Source organism: Mercurialis annua, linkage group LG8, assembly GCF_937616625.2.
Source record: "Mercurialis annua linkage group LG8, ddMerAnnu1.2, whole genome shotgun sequence".
NCBI classification, from domain to species: Eukaryota; Viridiplantae; Streptophyta; class Magnoliopsida; order Malpighiales; family Euphorbiaceae; genus Mercurialis; species Mercurialis annua.
In genome coordinates, this window is record NC_065577.1 from 4,562,265 (window position 1) to 4,587,385 (window position 25,121).

The 25,121-nt window shown below is 30.6% G+C and overlaps 4 protein-coding genes across 4 annotated transcripts; 2 read left to right on the top strand and 2 right to left on the bottom strand.

Moving 5' to 3' along the window:
• Positions 1-1,307: 1,307 nt before the first annotated feature.
• Positions 1,308-4,504, bottom strand: LOC126661179 (40S ribosomal protein S6-like). Its single transcript, XM_050354994.2, has 6 exons — positions 4,394-4,504; positions 4,234-4,298; positions 4,093-4,150; positions 3,778-3,886; positions 3,069-3,341; positions 1,308-1,815 (listed from the first exon to the last, which is right to left on the bottom strand). The coding sequence occupies exons 1-6, from the start codon at positions 4,397-4,399 to the stop codon at positions 1,577-1,579; spliced, it is 750 nt and encodes a 249-aa protein (XP_050210951.1). The 5' UTR covers positions 4,400-4,504; the 3' UTR covers positions 1,308-1,576.
• Positions 4,505-5,339: 835 nt separating this feature from the next.
• Positions 5,340-9,208, bottom strand: LOC126661175 (2-carboxy-1,4-naphthoquinone phytyltransferase, chloroplastic). The gene is made up of 11 exons (XM_050354989.2): positions 9,096-9,208; positions 8,867-8,967; positions 8,221-8,449; positions 7,615-7,718; positions 7,237-7,308; positions 6,983-7,121; positions 6,486-6,592; positions 6,301-6,400; positions 6,061-6,210; positions 5,919-5,984; positions 5,340-5,623 (listed from the first exon to the last, which is right to left on the bottom strand). Exons 2-11 carry the CDS (start codon positions 8,947-8,949, stop codon positions 5,489-5,491), a joined length of 1,185 nt encoding a protein of 394 aa, XP_050210946.1. The 5' UTR covers positions 8,950-8,967; positions 9,096-9,208; the 3' UTR covers positions 5,340-5,488.
• Positions 9,209-11,567: 2,359 nt separating this feature from the next.
• LOC126661174 (ABC transporter G family member 1-like) lies at positions 11,568-19,638 on the top strand. The gene is made up of 8 exons (XM_050354987.2): positions 11,568-11,914; positions 15,013-15,092; positions 15,677-16,141; positions 16,932-17,018; positions 17,097-17,222; positions 18,132-18,323; positions 18,681-18,767; positions 18,955-19,638. Exons 1-8 carry the CDS (start codon positions 11,638-11,640, stop codon positions 19,606-19,608), a joined length of 1,968 nt encoding a protein of 655 aa, XP_050210944.1. The 5' UTR covers positions 11,568-11,637; the 3' UTR covers positions 19,609-19,638.
• Positions 19,639-21,757: 2,119 nt separating this feature from the next.
• On the top strand, positions 21,758-22,327 carry LOC126661180 (F-box/kelch-repeat protein At3g23880-like). Its single transcript, XM_050354995.2, has one exon. It carries the CDS (start codon positions 21,791-21,793, stop codon positions 22,325-22,327), a length of 537 nt encoding a protein of 178 aa, XP_050210952.1. The 5' UTR covers positions 21,758-21,790.
• The last annotated feature ends 2,794 nt before the right edge of the window (positions 22,328-25,121 follow it).

Here is a 25,121-nt window from a genome sequence, read left to right on the forward strand (position 1 = left end):
AGTAATATTTCATACTCTATAGTTAACCATTTGAAGTTCTTTGTTGATGTTACAATTTACAAATGGTTACTTTCCACAGAACTGAAATTTCTGATGCAGAAAGCTATATTCTTCTAGCCTAAACCCATCTAGAGGCCCTTGTATTATATCATTTTTGTTTAAAAAACCCTTGTACTATTTTTTTATTCTTCAGGTCCCTGTATTTACATAATTTTTGATTTTCAGATCCTTTTTTAATTTTCTCTAGTCCCTCTACTTACAATTATTTTGTTCCTCCAGTCCCTCAAAAGTACCTGAAAATCAGAATTTTGCCAAGTACAGGGACCTGAAGAATAAAAAAATAGTATAAAGGCTTTTTGAACAAAAATGATATAGTACAAGAGCCTCTAAATAGGTTTAGCCATTCTTCTATGGATGGAACTGCAGCAAAATTTAGCAAGAACAAACAATACAATAAAATAGTAAAAATTTAATAACACTGATAAAGTAAATTACTTTACATTTTATTGTTTAAACAATTCCCTATAAGAAATTGAATCACTTTAATCAAAAGATGAATCATAATAATGCAATGTAGTGTTGATATAAATACAATTCCATTCATACTTTACCAGATAATTTTTTAAAATAAGTTACTCCGAGACCCTGTATATAGTATAATTCACAATTTAATCCCTCTTATTTAAAAATCCTATTTAATAGCTTTTCACTTTCAATTCTATTAACAATTAGAAGCTACTGTTAATTTCGTCAATGATATCACATTCATTTTCAAATGATTTAATACTTCACTTTTAATTCCTTTAACAATTTGGTACTTCAATTTCAATTCCATTAACAATTTGGCAGCCTATTTCAAACAATTTGATATTTTATTTTTAATTTCGTTGACAATTTGGTACAAAAAAATTTGACAAAAACCCCTAACTGTTTATGTCATTAAAATTGAAGGACTCATTAATTAAGAGTTTCAAACAAGATATATTAAATTGTGAATTATGAAACGTGTAGAAAGCTTTAGAATAATTTGCTCTAATTTTCATATAATGAAATTAAACAGCAAGCAATAGCATGCAAGTCATAATTTATTAGATAAATAACATACAAATGAACTAAAATATCAAGCTTGTCGTCATCTCGACTCTTAGGTAGCTTGTAGATCATCTCAACTCTTAGGTAGTACTAACACACAATGAGACACTTGGACATGAACATAACAAAACGGTATTAATTTAATGTTTCCTATTAAAAAGTTTAGGTTGTGCCCGAAACATAATAAGCTGATTGAATAAAGTGTCCATACTACCTTGCACCAGAACCAGCGAAAATTATATATAAAAGAACTACTTGTATGTAGTACATAACATATAAATACGAATTTCCCATACAAAATAACCACATTAATATCCAAAAACATAAAGCTATCTGGAATGTCAAGCTGATCATCAACATATGAAAAAAAAACTCTCAAAATGTTGCAGAAATATTATAAGAAATTAAAACATTGCACGAACATATGAACTAATCACCAGGACTATCAAAAACTTTTGTGAGACACCGAAGCTCAATTTCCGGTCTATGCAGCAGCAGATGGCTTGGAAGCAGCAGAGAGCCTGGATCTTTTCTTTGCCAAGCTCTCACTGCGACGATCCCTCTGTTCCTTCAATCTAGAGGCAAGAAGCTTCTGGTACTCAGCTGCCTCAGATTTTGCCTTCACAATCCTCTGCTTTTTCTGTGCAATTCTGGCTCGCTTCCTCTGAAGTGTCAATGGAGTGACAAGCCTCTGAATCTTCGGAGCTTTACTCGCTTTCTTCCCTGCAAAACCAACCAGATATAAGAAAAGCTACAACCAACTAAGCTTCTTTCTGTCAACATATATGTATGGCGCCTCGTCCAATACTGACAGTGACAACATATAGATTAACAAAATAAATCACAATGCTGTTATGCTCTTTCCAGCTTCATCTCAATGGACATACCTTGCAGCATAAAAGAAAGCTCATGGAAAGACTTTTTAGTACACTAATACTTAAACAAGCTTCGCTGTTCATTTAATGATAAATACGAATTTCCTTTAAACACTGAATGATGAAGAAGACTAGGGATGGCAATGGGGCGGGGTGGGGACGGGGAAGCCATCCCCATCCCTGTGTCTATGGGGAATCCCCATCCCCGTCCCCATTTAATTAATGGGGTTTAAATCATCCCCGTCCCCATACCCATGGATTCCCCATCCCCATGGGGATCCCCGTTCCCCGTACAATTAAATATAATTTATAAATAATTTCATTATTTTCATAAGATATTTAAAAAAAACTAATTATAGAAAATACTATTATCTTTTATAATATTATATATTTATAACTAAATTGAAACTAATAAAAAAAATTAAATTAAATTATTTAAAATTATAAATAACATACTAAAACTTATACTAATATAATATAAATATGCATAAATATAAATCGGGTCTTCATGGGGACGGGGATGGGGATCCCCATGGGGTGGGGACTATACTCCCCGTCCCCTCCCCATTCCCGTGGTTGGGGAATGATTTTCCCCCATCCCCGTACTCATGGGGGTAATTGGTGGAGATTCCCCGCCCCTTTAGGGTCGGGTCCCCACGGGGAACGGGGAATCCCCTCCCCATTGCCATCCCTAAAGAAGACTGCATTTAAACATTGAATGATGAGTAAAGACTGCCGTCTAAAAGATTAACTAAAACACACTAACTGTCAAGAAAAACAAGAGATAACAGCAGCATCAAAACTTCTTTCAGCCTAATAGGCATTGAAGACAAAAATCTAAACATTCAGCAACCAATACAGAAAGCTTTTATTCACAGCAGTTCTCGTGAATGTTTTTAGCAACCCAGCATTTCAAGCTAGATTATTCGCCCACAGCTAGTTAAGTCAAATGATCAGTAAATGCAATCTCAACAAAGATAACAAAATGGAAAGGGTAGGTTAAATTTAAGATTCCAGCAGAACAATTTCAACGAGAAAGAGGTCGCAACACATCCAACCAAATATAAGATGAAAAGAAAGGCAAGGAAAAAGAAATGTTACCATTTTTCGTTGTGAAGTTTCTACGGTATGTGTTTACATACTTTCTGACATCATCCTCTTTGGAGAGATTAAAGAGCTTCCGGATCTTGGATGCCCTTTTTGGACCTCTCATCCTTGGTTTTTCAGTGTCAGTTAAACCAGGCAAATCATTGTCACCCTTCTTTACTATAACCAAGTTCAGAACAGAAAGGTCCTGACTCACAATGCATCCACGCACAGACTTTCTTCTGCGCTCCCCATTACGTCTTCCGAACCCCCGGAAGCATGGAGTGCCTGTTCAAGCAATTAATAATAAAAACAAAATCACAAAACTTTTGCATTTCAACTTTAAAAAATTATAAAATTGCAATGAAGTTTGTGAAAGAAAAAGACATTACATCTTATTAAGAAAATCATTAAAATTGTTAGTAAAAACATCATGTGCAGGGGTTGAATTTGACAAATTCTAGCCAAACCAAGTCATCTGTTTTCTTTCGATATCTCTTACAAATGCCTCCAATGTCCAAGTTAAACTAATGGAATTATAACAACCATGCTAAACATGAGAATTGCCTGAACAGATTTCAACTGAACTCAATTCCTTTATTTATTTTTTAAAATTTTCCCAAGCACTTCACTGGTAATGAATTATCAACTACTTATCATATAGTACTTCTTTTCAACTTCCCAAAACCCACAGACTAAACAGTAACAATAAAATACCACCCACCTCGATGAAGCAAGAGGCGGACGCGGCCAGAAGTCAGCACTCCCTGCTTCATGGGAAATCCTTGCTTATCACAACCTCCCATGATCTTAAAAACATAGCCGTTGAACTCCTACAAACAACATACAAAATAACTATCAAATTTACGCAAGATCAATAGCTATAACTACAAGCTTACTTTTACCCACTAAACTCCAGGACTTCCATTTGAATTAAACTCTTGCAAAAACACACGATATTCGACATGCTTTTGTCATTCCAAAAACGCCTCAAACCGAGCTTTTCAACACAAACACAAAAATTTAACAAATTCATTACCTCACCCAACGCATCTCCACTGACTTCCTGTGATATCCTCTTATCAAAAAATGCCCTCCTAAAAAAAGTTTTCACATTCAGTTAATTTACCATTTTATTTTCATAACCAAGAAAGGATATGACAGTAACTAAAGAGCTTACAGTTTCTGATCATCGTCAATTTCAAGCTTCTTTTGGCATCCAGTGGTCGGATTTGCGATGTTGAACTGCAGAACAAGAAAAAATATTATTTTTTCAACAAAAAAAACTCGGGTAAAGATTGAAAATTTAACAAAACTTAGCACAAAATTTTTGATTTTACCTTCATGGTGATAGATTTTAGATTGTAATTTCAGTCGCCGCAAGAACTATCTGCTCTGTGCGCGTAGTTCTAAGTGGGCAAGGATTTGTTAGGGTTTTATTCTTTTGGGTAATTATAGTCTCAGGGTCGGGTTTTATTGCAATCTGCTTCATATGGTTATTTAAATTTTTCGGGTCGGGTTTGTATAACTCAATTTTTATTAGAGCAGATTATTCTAAAGCCCCTCATGTTTGTCATAATTCACAGTTTATTACCCCTTGTTTGAAAATCAAACAATTTAGTACTTCGGTTTCGATTTTGTAAACTATAAGGCCCTTCTGTTAAATATAGGTACCAAATCGTTAACGGAATGAAACGTGAGGCACCAAATCGTTTGCAAAACGTTTGAAAATGAGGTACCAAATCGTTAAAATAATTAAATGTGAGGTATCAAATCGTTTACACAATTGAAACTAAAGTACTAAATCGTTTGAAAGTAAATATCAAATTATTAACGGAACTAATAGAAGAGCCTTATAGTTTAAAAAATCAAAACTGAGTTATTAAATCGTTTTCGAATATAGTTTAATTTTGGCTGATCGTGTACTTTTAAATGTACACATCAGCTTTAATTGAAAAATATTCGGTATTTCGGATTGCAAAAATATAAATAATCTTATGTGATTTTATCAAAATTTAATTTTTTTAATTATAATTCATATTTAATTTGCATTTAATCTTTTATATTACATATGGGATTTCTTTTGTCCAATTTGACAAGGTATATTTTATTTAGATAGTCTCATTTAAAATGTTTTATTTTAATTTTTAGTAATTTTTTAAATTAACTTTTTTCTTGTTATTTTCTTTTCCAAATAAATTATTGATAATTTCGATATAATTCAAAAAAATAAAATACAAATTTAGATGTTTTTAAATATATGCAAAATATAATAATCCTTCTAAATGGAGTCATGAGAAGTTTTTTTCTAATTCATCAATAAATCATTGCCCTTTTACTAGGACAACAATAACAGTAGTGAAATAATACATGTAGTTTAACAAGATGAGATTATTCCTAATTGTGATCCTTTCCATCCTTCAAAAATATAATTTTCAAGAAAACATCAGACCAGAAACTTGGGTTCCAGTAAGAATTCTAGCTGCTATGAGTCCTGCTGCTAATGTTGCCCCAAATAAAGCATGTAACCTCACACAATAGTACTTTGCCTTGAAAATCTTCTCTTTATCCTGCAATTTGATTAATTCTTAATAACCAATGCTATATAATAGTTTCAACAAAACCGAAACTAAATGTCCGTCAAGAGGCGGAGCGAGGGGTGCTAGAGTGGGCGGCCCCCCTCCGCTGACAAGAGGCCTCCTAAGAGTAGTCTAGTTGCCTAAACCGCCCACCTCGAAAGGCCAGCCGCTTAATATTTTTTCGCTTTATTTACCAATGTCTTACGGTCATTTTTTTCATATATTTTTAGGCCAGGGAGTAAAAAAATTTGCTTCCCTAAGTAAGAATTCTGACTCCGCCACTCACCTCATGGTTTTCTTCGACGAAGCTAACTACCAGTTTCCCTATAGGTATCGTAAGGGCGCAGAGAATCTGCAACAAAATATGATTTGATCAATTAATTAACAAATGAAAGCAAAAGGATTATCCGGCCGTTCAGTTAACTTACGATGCAAGGAAAAGGAAGAACTCTGCTCAAACCAAAAGCGAGCAAAAGAGAGTAAAGTGTCACAATTGCTACTTTCACTACATAACAACCTCTTGCAGTCCCAAGTCTAACCAACGGGGACATCTTATCGACAGCTCGATCTCCTTCTATCTGATTAATACAAATGAGGGCAAAGTTCGATCTGTAATTAGCACGAAGAAGCAAAAAATGATGAACCGCAGGGTGAAATTCAAGACCTACTTGATGAAAATGACTGCAGAAGAGGATTAAAGATGTTGTGAGGCCAATAAGGATTGAAACAGAAAGAATTGTGCTAGTTAATGGAAGATTAGTCATCTCACTGCCAAAAACATACAGAATCTGATATTAGTATGAGGTTGCTGAAATGTTCATACGCAATGAAAGGCGCATTGTTAAAATACTACCTTGTACTACCCAATAGTAAGTAAAAAGCAGTCGTAGCGAACGGTCCGAATGCAGAAAAGCATAAGGGTTCACCCAATCCTTGGTAGCTTAACCGAAATGGTGGGCACTGTAGAAACACAGCAATAAGCAACAAAATATCAGATGGCATTGTAAGTCTTGACTATAATGCATCAGAGGATGCAATATGTTGAATGAAAACTTCTTGAATCCTGCATTCCGGCATTTCATTAACAATTTTGAAGCTCCGAATGTCTATATTTATAACGTATTCATATAAAATATGTCGTTTGCTCATTTCTCTCTTTGGAGTTTCTTCATTTCAACATTTTAGTCATTGAAACAAAAACATTGAAATGGTTGACGCTAAAACGGAATATGGTTAAATGATATTTATATAAGAATATGTTGTAAATATAAATTTTTGGAGTTCTAAAAGCATTTCTGGAAACAAAAGTGAATTGCAAAACAAAGAATTCGACGGAAAACTCTCATTTACCTGGTATATATAGCCACAAGTAATTGCAGAAGCCAGCAACAATATTGCTTTTATACTGCCTGCTCCTAAAGATGTCCAAATCAGACCAGTGAAGCCAAGGATAAGACATAAGCAAGCAGCAACAAAGGTTCCTGAACGGCTTTCCAGATCGACAGTAGAGCAAAATTAGCCACATTTAAACTGCATTCTGCAAAACATAATGCTTACAAATGTAAAATGGAAGGCATAGTTGTAATGAGAAGACAGTTGATTACCTGCCAAGTAAGTTCACAACAGATTCTTTCTTGCTCTTATCAGCTCCTGTATCGAAATCATAAACATCGTTGCTGTCGATTGACCATACATAAAAAAATTCATCATCTAAAAGGATAAAGTTTTAACAATATGATGATAGTTTATCAGCAATAAACTATTTCTGTTGTTCCACATAAGCTACTAGCTATATGCTGTACGAAAAATGGAAAATGTTGAAACGAAATTGCTGAAAAAGAAAACTAATGAAACTATATCTTTTACAAGAATATGCCATAAATAAAGTTCCAGAATTTCAGAAGCATTTCTCTAAAACAGACACGAAAAGAATGACTCAACAAGTTTCCGTGTAACATATCGAGGAATCACTACTCACTCGCCTTAAGTTGAGCCAAGTTATGATGAGAACTGAAGAACCCAATAGCACAAAATATCGCTTAACCAAAAACACCCCCGTCTGCAAATAAGCAGCAGCGCCACCAACCTATTTTTCGGAGAAATAAAAACAGCCAAAATTAAGTGAAGATTAACATCAACATCTTATAATTGGGTTAAAATATTTTGCTCTTACTAAAGTAAACACTTTTTATAAAAAAATTAAACGTCATATTTGTTAAATTTTGATAACCGAACTTCCATTTCCAAATAACGGATGGTTATCCAATCAATTCCGGCCAATAATTGTCCAGGTGGCCGACAATATACTTGGCAAAATGTTAGTACCGGTCTTGTGAAAATGAAAGTTTGGTTATTAAAATACAACAAATGAAACATCAGTAACCGTTTCATAAAATGTGCATGGTTCTATAACCGCAAAAATATTTAACATTTTAAAAATCACCATATTCATGATCTAAATAGTACATCGATTATAATTCGACCCGAGAGTCTCAGGTTCATTACCCCTCCCAATTGTAATAAAAAAACATCAACATTTATGATGCCTAATCATAAAAATCAAGAATAAGTAAGAAGCATGCACTTACTGTAAGAGGAACCAAAGCAACAGAGTAAATTGGCAATTTGATTGCTCTCCATATTAATGTATCTTTACCAATAATTTTCTCCTGATCTTCTTCACAAATTTCATGACTGGAACTACTAGTACTCTTACACAAACTCTTCTGCCTTTGTTTATTTGTTTCTGAAGCATAACAGAACTGTAATGATCTTTTACAAGCAGTTTCAAATAGAACTTCAGCTGGATAATAAGACCTAATAAATGAAAAAAAATGTAAGAAATTGCAGAAACATTAATATGGCAATGTACACATTAAAATAACAGATTTAAAAGCGTGCTCTAAAAATTTCCTGACCAAAGTGAAAATATTGTAATAAGAAATATAAACAGGGGCAGAACCTGGGGGTCAGGCGGTCAACCGACCCTCCTCCCCGAATTTTTCTTTTTTTTATAATAACATGTATCTTAAAAACTATGGGTTAAAACTGCCCCTACAAGTGCAAATTACTACATCTATACTTTTTTTTACTGTCGTTAGATTTTTCTAAATAACCGCGAAAATTTTAACTCTCCTAAGTTGAAGTCCTGATTCCGTCCCGAATATAAATATAGCATTTCATAAAACAAAACGAATTCTAAAAGTTAATAGATATAAAGATAGGTCATCGTACCTTATTGCATGATTGTTCTTGATGAAAGATTGATGGAGTATGTTACCAAACTGCACATTCAGTTTACAAAATGCTACTGCCATTTTATATTGCAAGACTGTCTGCAAAAAAAAAAAGTTACATAATTAAGTTGCATTCAATTCTAAGGTTAATTTCTTGCCAATTGCTATAATATAAACAAAAACATCATATTTAATGAAACTGGTAAAGTAGAGATAAAATTAAGTACCTGTGAGTGAAGTTGTTGCTCATGTTTTTGTGTGTAAGACTGGAAGAGATAAGAAATGTGGAGAACAAACAGTAACTGAAACAGTTTATGGGTAATGGGTGATTCTATCACCAATTAGAAGTTGCCATGTAATCATAAGATCAATATTTGGAGCCAGCATGTCTATGGGCCTTTTCATTTCTAGCTAGATATATACATTGGGCTTTAAGTTTTAATGGACTCGGATTAATTGCCTAGCCCATTTGAATGCATTTGGATTTAAAGCTCATGTAAGCAAGGTTGTCTTGAAAATGAGTAAAAGGACAATTCGGTTTATGAACTTGTGATTCGGAATCAGATAACTTACTTTCAGACATTTGATCGTTTAAAGACACTAATATTTATTTTTAGGTCAATTTTAAAAATAAAAAAAAATATTATTTTTAATTGATCAAAATAGTTAAAAATGAATTATTTAACTTGAGTCACAAGTTAAGGGATCGTTTTGTTCATTTTAAAACCAAACGAGTGTGGCAAATAATTAGTGATTCAACTAGTATATAGTTAAAATTTTGAAAACCAATAAGTATATTCATAATTTTATAATATATATGTATAAGTTTATTTATGTATAATATACACAAGACTCTTTTTAGACTATACAAAATATAGTTAGACCTTAAGTGTAAGGTTTTATACTAGTTTTTAAAAAGAAAATAAATGAATTATAATAAAATTTATAAAAATACGAATAATTTTTATGGTTTAACCGGTCGATGATTTACCGTTTTTATTTTGGTTCAAAATGTTGAATTGGATTTGGTTTTTTAAAAAAAAAATCAAATCAAATGGACCTCTATTTGTGATCGAACCAGTTGAACAATCTGGTTCGAAACTTAAATCAATGGTATGAACTCTATAATTTGAACCTAGTGTGTTTAATAGCATGACTGTTTATCTAGATTTTTTTACTTTAGTTAAACATTTTATTTTGTTAAAAATGCTACTATATAGTTATATGTGGATTGTATTGAAAAGAGAGATTTTTAAGATTAATAAGAATTTTTTTTATGTTCATGCAAAAACTTGGCAAATTTTGATCCATTTTATAGAAAACTTTGGGTTTTTTTAGAACTAATACTTTTTTATATAATTGATAATTTTAAATAAACTTTAAGGAAAATCCAACATAAACAATAAACTTCAAGTTAAATTCCATAAAAATCATTGACTTCCTTTACACCCAAAATAGCATTAATAATGATTACGGTGAAATGAGAAACATTAATCAGATTTATTTGATATAATGAAGGATGGTCAACCTTTAAGTGATTTTGCTGCTCTCTCAATTTTTATCAATTTTTATAAGAATGGTAAGTTGTCATTGACTTGTAATTGAGATTAGATTAAAAATCTTCTAGTTATGCATCTCTATTGCATTGCCCTTTTAATATGGGAACTCTAACTTGTCTTCACACAATTCTACAGACTACAATGGATGTTTGTGGTACTTGCTATTTTGACCCCTAAACTTGTATGACATGATCCATTAAGTCCAAATTCATTTATTAAGGTCAAATTAATTAAATTTATTCTCTCGAACTAAATAAGTTTGATTTTCATATTCTTTATTTGAATCATTTAAATCTATTATTTTAAAAAATGGGATTTACTTTAATTTAATTGGTTAAATGGATGAAAGAGAAAAATATAAGTACAAAATTCATGATTATATAAGTTATCTTTAGGAATAATGTTAAATAGATTCATAAAATATACTTATTTTTAAAATTTTATCACGAATTTTGAAATGTGTCAATCGTATACATGAAGTTGTATTTTTCCCAATTCGATAAGGTCATAATTTGTTGAAGTGGCTGCCAAAAATGACTTCCACCTCAGCAAAATTGCACCAGTGAATATCGAATTGAGAAAAAATGCAGCTTCACATATATATCTAACACCTTTTAAAGTTCGTGATTCAATTGAGAATACATTTATAGTTTGTAAATTTGGTTAATATTACCCTTCAAATCTATCGATTGAAGTATTCTATCTCGTATAAATCATACACTAAAATAACTCTCATCTCACTAATATTTACCCATGAGGATACACGAAAATCAAATCGAATAACCAAATCAAACTGACAAATTTAGTTTTGTTAATTTAGTTTGACACTACTAAAAAAAATTCAATTTTTCAATTTAATTTCGACATACAAAAATTTCAGTTAAATTTTAGTGTAAACCAAACTAAAATAACTAAATCAATTGTACCGACTAGTACAATTCGGTTCAGTTTGATTTTTTATTTTATTTTTTAGTATCTCGGTTCATAAAATTTTAATATCTTTGCAATCTAACTAATTCGACCTAAAAAAATCGAATTCAGTTTGGTCCGACTTGATTTTTTTTGGTCCGGTTTGATTTGAATTAAATACATTCACACCTGCACACTTTGATCATCTATCTCTCTCAATATATATTATCCAATCCTCTTAGAATTTTATGTAATCTTTCTCTTTCCCTCTCCCTCTCTCATCACATAAACATAAATTTGCATGGCTCATCAACCCAATGAATGTTCATCAAACAACAACAACAATGAGGTGCTCACAGATTCCGAATCATCAGTAGTAGACCTCGAAAAAGGCGATATTGATAGAACAAATGATGTGTTCTTGACATGGGAGGAGGTCGGCGTTACAGTTTCAAGCAGAGAACATGGTCGCCGGCGGATTCTTGAAGATATTACCGGCTATGCTCAGCCTGGAGAAATCTTGGCAATCATGGGTCCTTCCGGTTCCGGCAAAACTACTCTTCTCGACGCTTTGGCCGGTAACATTATTTCTATATCTCATCACTTTTTTTCTTTCAACTTTGAGATCTCAAAGCTGACATTGATTAAAGTTAAACTATATTCCGTTTCGGAAACGTTTCGGACACGAAACTTAAGAAGTTTTAAAATTATACGGTTTCGCCGTGTCCAAATGTCCAGTTTTTCCGTTTTGGTGTCCGTGTCCATGCTACCTAGCATATGATTCATAAGTTTTGTTCTAATCACACTATACGGACATATCTAAGTTGAATCTCCAATACAAATTTCAGCATTTCTTTTCATAGAATAGAAAACTCTTACATAACATAAGGCCTAGTGAGTAGTGACTTAAAAAAAATGTAAGAATTAACCGTTTTTATTGAGTTTATTTAAATTATTTAATTCTATTAATTATAGCATGACTTGAAGAATTTTATTTCAGTTGTAACTAATTTTTTTCTAATTGAATCCAGTAAACATGATTTTACTCGCAAAGCAGTTATTAAATTTTTAAATACAAAATTATAACTATTCAATAACCACCATGTGAGCCATATTAAATTTAATTGATTTAATTAAATGGACGTTATTATAATTAAAATAAATAATTTTAATTGAGACTATAATAATAAAAATGCAAATATTTGAATTTTTAAATTATTATGCATTATTGTGTGACTTCATACCCATATTATATTTAATTTTTAAAACATATATGCGCATTGTTATATTATGAATTTAGTTTAGTTCAAAAAAAGTGTTCTGATTAATAATTTTATTTTATAAAGTATAGAATAATTTAATTCAAATTTCAACAGTCATTTTCATATATTTAGATACAAGAAAATTGTTTACTCATGGATCAAAAACAAATTTCATAAAACAAAAAGTAGCAAATTCATTTTATGAAAAAATCCCTTTGAGTAAAACTCTCCCAGAAAATGAAAATATTTTGTGATTTTTTTGATGAATTTTTTTTTATATTTATTTGAAGAATTTGCACATTTTTTTTATTTTTAAATGGTAAAAATGCATTAAGCATGAAATAATCATGTTTATGGATCTTGTCGTAATTATGTTTTTCTCTTAATTAGTGTCGGGTGGTGGCGTCTTAATATGGTGTTTAGGGTTTATATTGTGTATGGCATGAACTTGTCTAACTTGTACATACATATTCTCAAAAAAACAAAAAACAAAATTGTACATACATATATTATGTTAAATATCAAACATTAATTGGACAATTGATTTTGGAGGTTAGGTTTTGCAAAATAGTATTTGAACTTCAAAACATAACATTTTAGTTACTGCACTATCAAATTTGTGATTCTGAAAAAAAATTAAGTGATTTTTTTTCAAATTATGTATATGTGGTAATTAATTTTTGATTATTTATGATAAATAATACCTTAAAGTAATATATACACATAATCAACCAAAAATCCTTCTATATATCTTAACATAACCAACTAGCTTAGCTAATATTAACATTTTAAAGTTCAGGCACCATTTGCAATTTTTAGAAAGTATAGTGATCCCATTATCAATTACCCAAAACTAATATTTGTAACATAATTTTTTGCTTGCAAATTAAGATTTCAATGGGTCAAAATAGCTGTTTTAGAACAATCAAGCATTTAATGGTGCTATGATTTAGCTTCCTAAAAATGGCTATCAGTTAGTTCAAATAGGAAACTTGAATTGATCGACTGATTATATTAAGATGAAGTTTATAGACTTTTTTTTAATTCAAACAAAAATATTCATAAACTATTCTCATAAACTATTACTACATTAAATACTAAAATTTACTTATGCAATAATCTATAATAACACAGTGTATTAAAAGATTTTTCTAAACTTATTATAGGCCTAATCACTAAAACATATTGAATCTTTTTTATTCTTTTAATTTATAGTCCAACCTTTTTAAAATGTCAATTTTAATCTAATTTCGATAAGTACATAAAAATTGTAGCTAACTTTTTTTAATAAAGATTTATTTTTATTTTTATTTTTATTTTTTTGTTTATGAACAATTTTTTTATTTTTTTTCAATTGTTGCCTAATTTTAATAAGTATCTCAATTGAAAAAATAAATTAAATTTAGTCAAAAATGAAAATAATAATAAAAGTTTGACTTTTTTATATGAATATATTTAGTTTACTATAATTAAAATTTGCTTATCCAAATTGTGTTTAGAATTTTAAATTAGCATTTTATAGAATTGGGACATAAATGAAAAAAATTGAACATTTTTTAGTGTTTTGGCCAAATTTATATCAAATACAATAAAATTGAAATTAAAGCTAACATGCCTTTGAGTCTTTGACTCACTGGCGCATGCATATAGAGGCACAAAATTGAAATTTTTAGCCGTGAGCTTTATTTTAAGCAGTTGCATATGTGATAGTCACACATAACTTCATATTTTATATTCTTTTTCTGAGATTGATATACATATATTTTATTTATATTTAAATTTTTAACGAAGATGCGAACAAATAAAAAAACAGACTTTTAATTTGTTGCTCAACGTGTATATTACCAAGGGAGGTTCAAAAGAAACCCGTGAGCCTGGTGTAGAGTTCACGAGACCTATTGCTAAAATGCCCACACTTTTTCATGTCCTCAAAGATATATTCCTTGTAACTTTTAGGTTTATTCATCAAAAAGTTTAAACTTTTTTAACCTTTTTTAATTTTGTTAATTATGATTTAATTTTTAACGAAAATAATTTTTTAATTCTAACGTGACCTAACATGTTTCATAAATAAACTTATCAAAATTATCTTATAATTGATAAAATTAAAAGATAATTAAAATGCAAATACATTTGACATTTTAAATGTTTATATATATGCATTTAAAATGAGTTTTAGGTGGCTACAATTAAAATGTATTATCGAAATTAGGCTGTAATTGATGAAAATAAAAAAAATGTATAATCGAAAAAGCGGTAAAAGTTTAACATTTTGAATAAAAATGAAATCAAAAGAAGGGTAAATGAATTGGTCATTTTTGTTAATGTTATATTTTTTTAAGCATTGATATAAATCTAAATTGTTAATCGATGTTGAGGTATTATGACTGAGAATATAAATTAATTTGATGCAGGGAGATTAGATTCAAGTGCTAAACAGACTGGGCAAGTTCTAATCAACGGTCGTAAACAACCTTTGGCATATGGGACATCGGTATGTATACAAAACAAGCTAATTTAAGCTAATGAAAAAAAAGGGTCAACTGTGCCCTTGAATTTATATCAAGGGGTCAAATAATTATTTTTATTCTTTTTCAGTCAATTACATCTCCGAACTTGTGTCTCAAATAAATAAATTGTAATGATGTTTAATAGTTCTTATTCTTATTATTTTTCAGTAACCATATTTCAATTTTTAAGAAAGAAGCAAACAAATTGAACTCTAATTTTAAGTAACACTGGATAAACTGATTGGTACGTCCGGTTCGGTTCTTAAAACACTGATGTTAACATATTTTGATTTACTATCGGATAACGTTTATATATACCCTTAACGTTCGATAAAAGTATCACCTATCCCTCTTGGCTCTTAGTGTGTAAAGGTGCAAACAGATTACTAACGTTTTTAATGATTTTTTTTAGTCCCTCACACTGAACATCGTTAGGGACATTATATGACCCTATTCCAAAAAATACGTTAGTAGCTTTTAAGCATTTTTTCGAACGATAAGAATATAAGTGATCCTTAACTCAAACGTCAGGGGAATATTTGATATTTTTTCCTTTTACTATACACAGGCTTATGTAGGTCAAGAAGATGTAATAACATGGACACTAACTGTACGAGAAGCAGTCTACTACTCAGCTCAACTCCAACTCCCGAACACAATGTCATCATCAGACAAAAAAAACAGAGCCGAAACGACGATAAAAGAGATGGGATTACAAGACTCAATGGACGTAAGAATCGGAGGATTCGGTATGAAAAGCCTCAGCGGCGGACAAAAGAGACGAGTCACCATTTGTACAGAAATTTTAACCAGGCCGAAGCTGATTTTTCTTGATGAGCCGACCAGTGGACTTGATAGTGCAGCTTCATATTATGTCATGAAAAAAATGGCGGATCTTGCTAGAGAACATCGTATGACTACTGTTGTGTCCATTCATCAACCTAGCGATGATGTTTTTCGGCTCTTTGATAATTTGTGCCTTCTGTCTTGCGGACGAACCATATATTTCGGGCCTTGTGATGGTGCAAATAAGGTAAAATACTAACCGAAAATTCGATTGATAAATTCGGTCTGTTTCAGTTTGATAGCATGATATGGTTTATTTTTCGATTTGGTTAGGTTTTTGGATATAAACAAAATGTAGTTAAATTTTAGTCCAAACCTAACCGATTCAAAAAAGCAATCGATTAGTTCATTTTTTTTAAATCAATCATATAAGTTCAATTTGATTTGGTTCAATTAGATTTGAAGCGAATACAAATCCAAATAGTACCCATAGTTTGTTTTTTAAATAAAAATCAACATTAATTGTTATTTTATCTGGTAGGATTTTTAATTATAATTGAGTTGAGTCAACTTGTCAGCTGTTCGAGTTTAACTCAAATTCATTTGATGTAATGAAGTTGAGTTTGAGTTCGAGTTGTTCAATTATAACCAGTCCATATCTAATGCAATAGGCTCGTGTGACTAATTAAGTTCCGATTAGTTTATTCTTTTTGTATATTTAAAATAATTCTTTTATCTTATTACACTATCATTTATTATTTAATCCTACCGAGTTAAAGTTAATTGTGTATTATTTTATCAATCTCAAGCTATTAAATTCTTAAAATAAAATTCAATCTAGTTAAAGTTAATTGTGTATTATTTTATCAATCTCAAGCTATTAAATTCTTAAAATAAAATTCAATCTAATTTAAGTCGATGTTTGAATTTTAAATTTTAGAGTCAAATCAAATTTGAATTTAATAGTCTTTCGACTCGCCTTGATTAGAACTCTCAACTATACGAACCTTCCTTTCTAATGATATTTGTGATTGCAGTTCTTCGAAACGAATGGCTTCCCGAGCCCGAATCAACAAAATGTATGCGATCATTATTTAAGAATGATTAATACAGATTTTGATGAGGTATCAATTTGATTGCTCGACTACTTGTTTAGCAGATTGTATATGCTCTTCATTTTGTTATATTTATAATATGTTTAGGACATGGAACGAAGTTTTGGTGCAAAGCAAAATAGAGAGGAAGTGATCAACATGCTAGTAACATCTTATAAATCATCTCTTACTTGCAAGACAATCGGTAACAGAGTTTCAGAAATATGCAGAGAGGTAAATAAATTAAGGGTTAATTCCTAAAAAAATCACGAACTTTACACGGTGTTTCATTTTCATTATGACCTAAAAAAGTTGCCATTTAAAGGCACGAACTTTTATATTGTTTCAAATTTATCATTTCAGTGTATTTTTATTAAATAAATTCTTCACTAAACCATTAATGAAAGACCCAAGTTATTAATCAACATCAAATCTTATTATCTTTCGGTTAGAGTATCTAGGATTAGGAATTTTTAGTCAGATAAAATACACCGAATTTTACTTTAGTGATAAATTTGAAATAAAATGAAAGTTTGTGCCTTTAAATGACAACTTTTAAAGGTCACGATTAAAATGAAATTTCGTGTAAAGTTCGTAATTTTTTTAGGAATTAACCCATAAATTAACTGGATTATTATATCTACACTTATGATAAAATTGATAAATATATTAAAAAAATTGACTATTTGATCAATAATTTTATTTTTAACTAATTACAACAAAGATTTATTTTACCCCATTAATTTGACATAAAATATCAATTAAGGATAAATTTATGATTTTGAACAAAAACACTCACAACTTAATTTAGCTTATTTTACCCCAGATGGTAGAATACTATTGGGCAATAAAACGAGACAAAACGTTTATTTTGAAAGTGTTTTTGTTAAAAATACCTACTCTGAAGGTGGTTTTTTTTTATTTGCTAAAGCCACAATTTTTGGTCTTGTTAGATCTTTTATTTCAAGTTAAAGGACAAAATAAATTTAAAATAAAGGGTCAACATGCCCTCAAATTAATTTTTCGTAATCAAATAAGTCCATTTAATTTTTTTGGGTCACTTAGACTTAAAACTTGTGTGTTCGGGCTCATTTTGTCTTTATCAGACTATATATTCATGATATTAAATATGTGTTGTTGTAGGAGAGAGCAGAATTGAAGAAAGGGTGCCAAGCTAAGTTGGTGACCCAATGCATAGTTTTAACAAGAAGATCGTTCGTAAACATGTATCGTGATGTAGGCTATTACTGGCTTCGATTGGCTATTTATGTCATGTTGGGCGTAGGATTAGGGTCTGTTTTCTTCAATATTGGCTCTGGTTACAGTTCAATACAAGTAAGTATCAAATTTCCAAAACAAAAGGGCAGTTTAGCCCCTCCAACTTTGCAAAAATATATCATGAATGTCTAAGTTTGTGTTTTATGATAAAACAATCCAGAATTTGTCAATACTAGGTTAGTTTACACCTTTGGTCATCAAGACAAAGATTATGGTGTACATTGATTAAAAATTAAAAATTATGGTTTTTGTTTATCATAAAATACGAACTTAAACATTTTTAATATTTTGTACCAAGTTGGAGGGATCATATGAATTTTTGTTAAGGAAAGCTTGCAAATATACAAATTTATAATTTTTTTTTCACTAACAAAATTGTTAACAGATTATTTTCTTTGTGCTTAATTTGATTAGGCAAGAGGCTCACTGCTTATGTTCATAGCTTCTTTGTTGACACTTATGGCAATAGGAGGTTTCCCATCATTTGTGGAGGACATGAAGGTTAGTTGCAAAATCTACTACAAATTAATTCCCACACTGCACTAAAATTTAAAAACTAAATGAATTAACCGACGAATTCGACCGGTTTAGTTATATATTTTTAAAATTTTAATTCTCATCCTTGTTAATGCTCTTTACAAAAAAGAAAAAAAGATCACAATGCTATATTTTTTTTCCAATCATGCAGGTGTTTCAAAGAGAAAGATTGAATGGACATTACCAACCATCAGCTTTTGTTATTAGCAACACATTTTCCTCAACACCATATTTACTTCTAATATCAATCATACCAGGAGCAATTACTTACTATCTAGTTGGTCTCCAACAACAAACTTCACATTTTATTTACTTCACATTAACACTCTTCGCTTGTATGATGCTCGTCGAGACCTTAATGCTAATCGTTGCGAGCATCGTTCCGAATTTCCTTATGGGTCTAATAACCGGAGCCGGAATTCAAGGCCTAATGATGCTTAGCGGCGGGTTTTTTCGGTTACCTAATGATCTTCCTTCAATCTTTTGGAAATACCCTCTTTATTACATTGCCTTTCACAAGTATGCATATCAAGGATTGTATAAGAATGAGTTTGAAGGACTAATTTTTCCAAGTGGTAATTTTGGAGGACCTGATTTTATAAATGGAGAAGAAATTTTGAAGAATATATGGCAAGTTGAAATGGGTTATTCAAAGTGGGTTGATCTTGCTATATTGTTTGGTATGGTGATTGTGTATAGAGTTGTGTTGTTAAGTGTACTTGTGATTAGAGAAAAGATTAAGCCTATTGTTAGGGAAACTAAATTTGTTTGTTTGAGACCTACAAAAGGAATTAATTCTAGCTAATTTAAGTGTGCTATTTAAGTCTTTGGATGATACTAGACATAAATGTGATAGCCATTTGACAAAGAAATACTAGAAATATCGACAAGTTAATTAACTCTCCTCAAGATTAAGCTAATTTAATGTTCATTTATCATAGTAATTGATTTGTTTTAGTTATATTTCTCAATTTCGAACATTTGAAGCAGAAAAAAAACTTAGTGTTGGAGAGAATATAAAAGGACAATTCTATTCTTTTTTGCATACAAAAATCTGTTAATAAAAATATAAATAAAGTATTTTAAAATTGAATTTAAATATCTCGGTTTTTTTCACACAAACTAATTAACAAAATGTCGGAGGGCTGCATGGTCTATTGTTTCCTGGCACATTTTTGGTGATTGTTGAGGTTCCTGCAACAATGGGCAGTGAGATTGGCGGGTTCAAATCTGCTCGTACTGCTGATTCCTTGTTAGTTAGATTCATTGGTTGCTTATTTTTTTAATCAATATTGTCAGAGATCATCTTTTAATGAAACTTTTTTTGTTTGCATAAAGTTTTTTTGACTCGAAGTTTTAAATTTTTTCCATAAACAGTGTCAATCGATGGAGTCTGCCTTTTTGATGAGTTTAACATGCAAAACAAGAATGAGAAGACAAATAAGATATTGGTTGTCTGACGAGCGCTCAGATGTTTAAACCATTGTTTGTCTATGAAGTGTTTGAGTAAAACGTACTAATAGTCTTAGTACGTGTATCTCAATAGTGTTAAGAGCATACCTAGCAGCAGAGTTCATGTAGAACTAAATTTATATTTCAATATGATCATTTTAATACCTAGTAGATTTTCTTATAATGACGTGGACCAAGCAAACTTTTTTTTTAACTGAGATAGACCAAGCTAATTCACTACTACTAAGTAGCATATAGGGATTTTTACAGTTCTCATCATCTTTTCTAGAATAATTGACTCAGTATGTTGAGAAACTGTTCATGTAATTTTCGTTATTATTAATGAAAATTTTAGCCTTCGGTAAAAAAAAAAAGTAGCATGTAGGGATTACGTGTACAAATTGAACTCAGCTTTTTTCTTAGGGTTATCCCCTTAAAATCCCCCACCTTTTACCCCCAATTCATTTGCACCCTCACGTTGTAAAACCACCAAATATACCCAAATTACGACCTTTCACTTTCAATTGCACCCTCAAGCATTAAATTGATCTCTTTTCACTTAAAAAATGTTCAAATCAATACTTTAAATTTTAGCATATATTTTAAAATAGGACTTAATATTTTATTTAAAACAAAAATAAACCTATTTTTTCAAGTGAAAAGAGATCAATTTAATGCTTGAGGGTGCAATTGAAAGTGAAAGGTCGTAATTTGGGTATATTTGGTGGTTTTGCAACGTGAGGGTGCAAACGAATTGGGAGTAAAAGGTGAGGGGTTTTTAAGGGGATAAGCCTTTTTCTTATAGCGACATGGACCAATCTAATTCACTTGTTCAAACTAAAATTTGGCAACATGTCCCTGTCATTGAACTTTTCCACCTTTGAATATCTTGCTTCTTTGATCAATTCAAAATTCCAATGACCTGCAAAGTAACTAGTTAATTAACCTGTTAAAGTTACTAAGAATTTTGGTTAATTTTTTCGGTTGGATCAGTTTGATTTAATTAAAAAGATTTAATTTACGTAAGGTTAACTGTTTTTAAAATTTAGTTAACCAAACTAATTTAATATTTAATTTGTTTATTTATCTTATAAATTACTTAGGATACAGTCTGAACTTTTTCTAATTTTCTATTTCAAGATTCTGGCTTTATTGTTTTTGTAGAAGTGATACAATTTCTCTTAAAAAATACCAAACAAGCGTTTTTTGTCTTTTTTTTCGTTCATGATCAGTGTGCTAAAAAATAAAAACAACTTTTATTTTTAGTCAATTTTTGGTCATCAGTTTCGGTTAGTTTTATTAAAACCGTTTTTAATATTACTTCTTCCATTGACTTAATTAAAAAGATAAATTATTAATTGATTCGGGTTTAATTAAATCCGAACCGGTCTTTTACTCGCTCAAACCCTCATCTATCCAATCCAAAACATTATCCAATTATTGTCATTTAACCACTGTTTATATTCTTAGATAAATAATTCAAACTTGGATACTTACATTTATCTGATATTCAAACAAAGAAAGCAAAAAAAATCATGTCAGAAAATATCCATCAAGAAATTCTGATCGAAATCCTGAAGAGACTTCCGGTGAGATCTCTTCTAAAATTCCGGTGCGTCAGCAAATCATGGAACTCTCTAATATCAAGCTCCAATTTCATTTCTTCTCAGGTCAACCACTCCACCGGCCGTAGCACCAACATCAAATCTTACTCATTTGTCAAGCAAAATTCCGTTCTCGATTGTAAAGAACAGTTCATTTTATACAATGATGGAGACGATGACGAAGATTTTACGATCCATCGAGAGCTCGATGAGTTTCCTTATAAAGATCAGGAGTATTTTGTGATCATCGGTTCATGCAACGGTTTGATATGTTTGTCAGATTCTCGTTACGTTCGTTTTTACTTGTGGAATCCGATCATAAACAAATGTTTGACAATCTCATCGTTAGATAGTTCGCTTGTCGTTGGTTTCGGATATGATTGCAAGAAAAACGACTATAAAGTCGTAAAGATTCTGCATCAACCGGAGAGGACGGAGGAGCCAATCGAAGTCAAGATTTACGAGTAGGGGTGGGCAAAAAAACCGGTCAAACCGATTAACTGAACCGAAACCGGAAACCCGAACCGGAAAATGTGGTTAACCGGTCCAACGGTTTAGGTTTAGGTTTTGATTTTTAGTTTTCATGGTTAATGGTTTAGGTTTAGGTTTTAGATTTCTAAAAACCGTGGTTAATCGGTTAACCGGTTTATATATATATCCATATATTTTTAATAATTAATAAGATATATTTTATGATCTGTAAAATAATATGGATTTTATAATATACACAGTAAAATCTAATTATAAAAATATATTGACATATATTTTATTTAGGAATATTTATATATTTTAGGAGAATTTATATATGAAAATATTTTAAAAGAAATTTGTTTTCCTTATTAAAATATTTACTTAACAGAAATAGGAATATTTAAGTATATAAATAGTAGAAAGTGGACGTGAACAACACCACAAACAATTCAAAAAATACAAACCTAGATTTAATATTACTCATAAATTATTTATAAATAATAACAGTTTTAAATATTTGCATTGACTTAACTATTCATAAGATAGTTTAGATTTATATTTTTAATATAATTTGAATTTCTATAGTTTTTTTGTTTGCTAAAAAAACAAATAGAACTAAAATTTTATTTTTTTTGTCTTTAATTTTTCTAATGGTTATATGGTTAAAAACCGTAAAACCGAAAAACCGAACCGTTTTTTATGGTTAACCGATTTACCGGTTAACCGTTTAAAATTTTAGGTTTAGGTTTTTAATTTTAAAAACCGTATTACAATGGACCGGTTTACAAATTGCCCTCATGGACCGGTTAACCGGTCCATGCCCACCCCTATTTACGAGGTGAGCACTTCTTCGTGGAGGAGCGAAACCGTCGCGAATCACGGGTTTCTTACGTTCTGTTCCGGTGATCGAAAACGTACTTATTTGAAAGGTGTTTATCATTGGCTTGCTCGTATTCCGGGCAAACGATCATCGAAAAGAAAATTATTATCTTCGTCTCGTTTAAAATCCGAAACGTCTTCGGGGAAATTAGCATTAGCTTCTTTTGATTTTGAATTCGAGGTATTTAAAGAAACGAAAATCCCCGACGAATTAGCCGAAGACAACGAAAATCAACTTTCTTTAATCGTTTGTGGTGATTCATTAGCTTTGATACAACATATATCATGGCAATGTCGTGGGTATTGCAAGAATTGTTGTATTTGGGTGTTGAACGAACATGGTTGGAGTAAACTACGTAGTTTTGGCATGCATGATTATGGAGGGCTGGTTACGGTTTTAGGCTTTAGAAGAAATGGTAGAATTCTACTTCAAATGAAAAGTAATGAATTGGCTTCATGTGATTCTAATACTCAAAAAATTATTTGTCATGGAGCTTATCCTTGTCGGAGTTATTTTCAAGTGCATGATTACGTCGAAAGTCTCGTTTTGCTCGGATAGTTAGTATAGACAAAACGAATTAGCTAAAGTAATATTTTTAAGGCCAAATGACCAAAAAATACCAAACATTTTATATAAACTTCACAAAATTTCAAATCTTTAAATTTTTTCAATTTATCCAGAAACGCATGATTTCGTTTCAATTTTATCCAACTATACAATTTTGCTTCTACGGCGCTGATGTGTGTCATGCCACATCAGCACTACGTAGGCGTTGATGTGTGTCATGCCATATCAGCACCACGTAGGCGCCACATGAGTAAAATTTTATAATTGGACAAAATTGAAATAAAATTGTACATTTCATGACAAATTGGATAAAATTAAAAGGTTTAAACTTTTATGAAACTTTCATGAAAGATTTGTTTTTTTTTATTATTTTACCTTTTTTTTAATGTATATACATTATTCATCAAAAAAATATCCGTTCGTTTTTCATGTAATATGTAACGTTTCTTCCTTTTTATGTGATTTTGTGAAATGTATTTGATTGCAATTAACGTTTCCTCGAGGAATCACCACATCTATTCTTTTATTGGTTTGTTATTTATTTTATACACTGGTTAATTGTAAGTTTGGTATCTATACTAATTGTTATTACAACTATTTTGAATTTTTTATTTTTTTTATCAAAAATAGAAATCTATTATAGTTATTAGCGGAGTTAGAGGGGATTAATTACTATTCATTTTTATTTTTCTAAACAGTTAACCAACGGTCTGAGAGAGTCGGGTTCCAACGCCCAATCTCATACTACTATGAATTCTAAAATATTATTAAATATGATCGGCGGATTTATCCCTTTAATAGTATTTACAACAAAGAGTCTATTAACCCCTCCAACTTAGTACCAAAATATCAATAATGTTTAAGTTTGTTTTTTATGAAAAAAAAAACTCATAACTTGTTAACATTGGGCCAGTTTATACTATTTGCCTTCAAGACCAATCTTGACTCGGGTGTAATTTATTCAAAATTGATTTATCATAAAATATGAATTTGGAATTTTTTTTATTTTTTGAATCAAGTTGAGGGATGATATGAGCCTTTGTTGATAAGATTTCATTAATTTATAAATAATTGGCATATGGCATGATGTATTCAAAAGTTAATTTTAGAATATATTTAGATATGCCTGTGAGACCTAGTCTAAATGGATAAAGCGCTCCAGTACAGTTCTGAAATCTCGATTTTGTCTCAGTATGGCCAGTTTTTAAAAGCCGATTTAAAATAAAAGTTTAATTACTAATTATTAACGTAATTATATTCTACCACGGTAAAAAAATTAGATATACTTAACTGCAAAACAAGGTAAACTTTTAAAATGTACATATGAAATTTCCTTAATTTATA

What these genes read in the sequence shown, in the direction of transcription:
- LOC126661179 (XM_050354994.2), bottom strand. An exon ending in CCGCCTCTTGCTTCATCGAG is followed by an intron (nt 3,342 to 3,777) that starts GTGGGTGGTATT and finishes TTGCTTGAACAG; the next exon opens with GCACTCCATGCTTCCGGGGG. An exon ending in AAACTTCACAACGAAAAATG is followed by an intron (nt 1,816 to 3,068) that starts GTAACATTTCTT and finishes TTGGTTTTGCAG; the next exon opens with GGAAGAAAGCGAGTAAAGCT.
- LOC126661174 (XM_050354987.2), top strand. Translation starts at nt 11,638, where the DNA reads ATGGCTCATCAACCCAATGAATGTTCATCAAACAACAACAACAATGAG. An exon ending in CTTGTGATGGTGCAAATAAG is followed by an intron (nt 16,142 to 16,931) that starts GTAAAATACTAA and finishes TTGTGATTGCAG; the next exon opens with TTCTTCGAAACGAATGGCTT. An exon ending in CTGGTTACAGTTCAATACAA is followed by an intron (nt 18,324 to 18,680) that starts GTAAGTATCAAA and finishes TAATTTGATTAG; the next exon opens with GCAAGAGGCTCACTGCTTAT.
- LOC126661180 (XM_050354995.2), top strand. Translation starts at nt 21,791, where the DNA reads ATGTCAGAAAATATCCATCAAGAAATTCTGATCGAAATCCTGAAGAGA.
- LOC126661175 (XM_050354989.2), bottom strand. Translation starts at nt 8,949, where the DNA reads ATGGCAGTAGCATTTTGTAAACTGAATGTGCAGTTTGGTAACATACTC. An exon ending in TTACTATTGGGTAGTACAAG is followed by an intron (nt 6,401 to 6,485) that starts GTAGTATTTTAA and finishes TGTTTTTGGCAG; the next exon opens with TGAGATGACTAATCTTCCAT. An exon ending in TCTGCAGTCATTTTCATCAA is followed by an intron (nt 6,211 to 6,300) that starts GTAGGTCTTGAA and finishes TGTATTAATCAG; the next exon opens with ATAGAAGGAGATCGAGCTGT.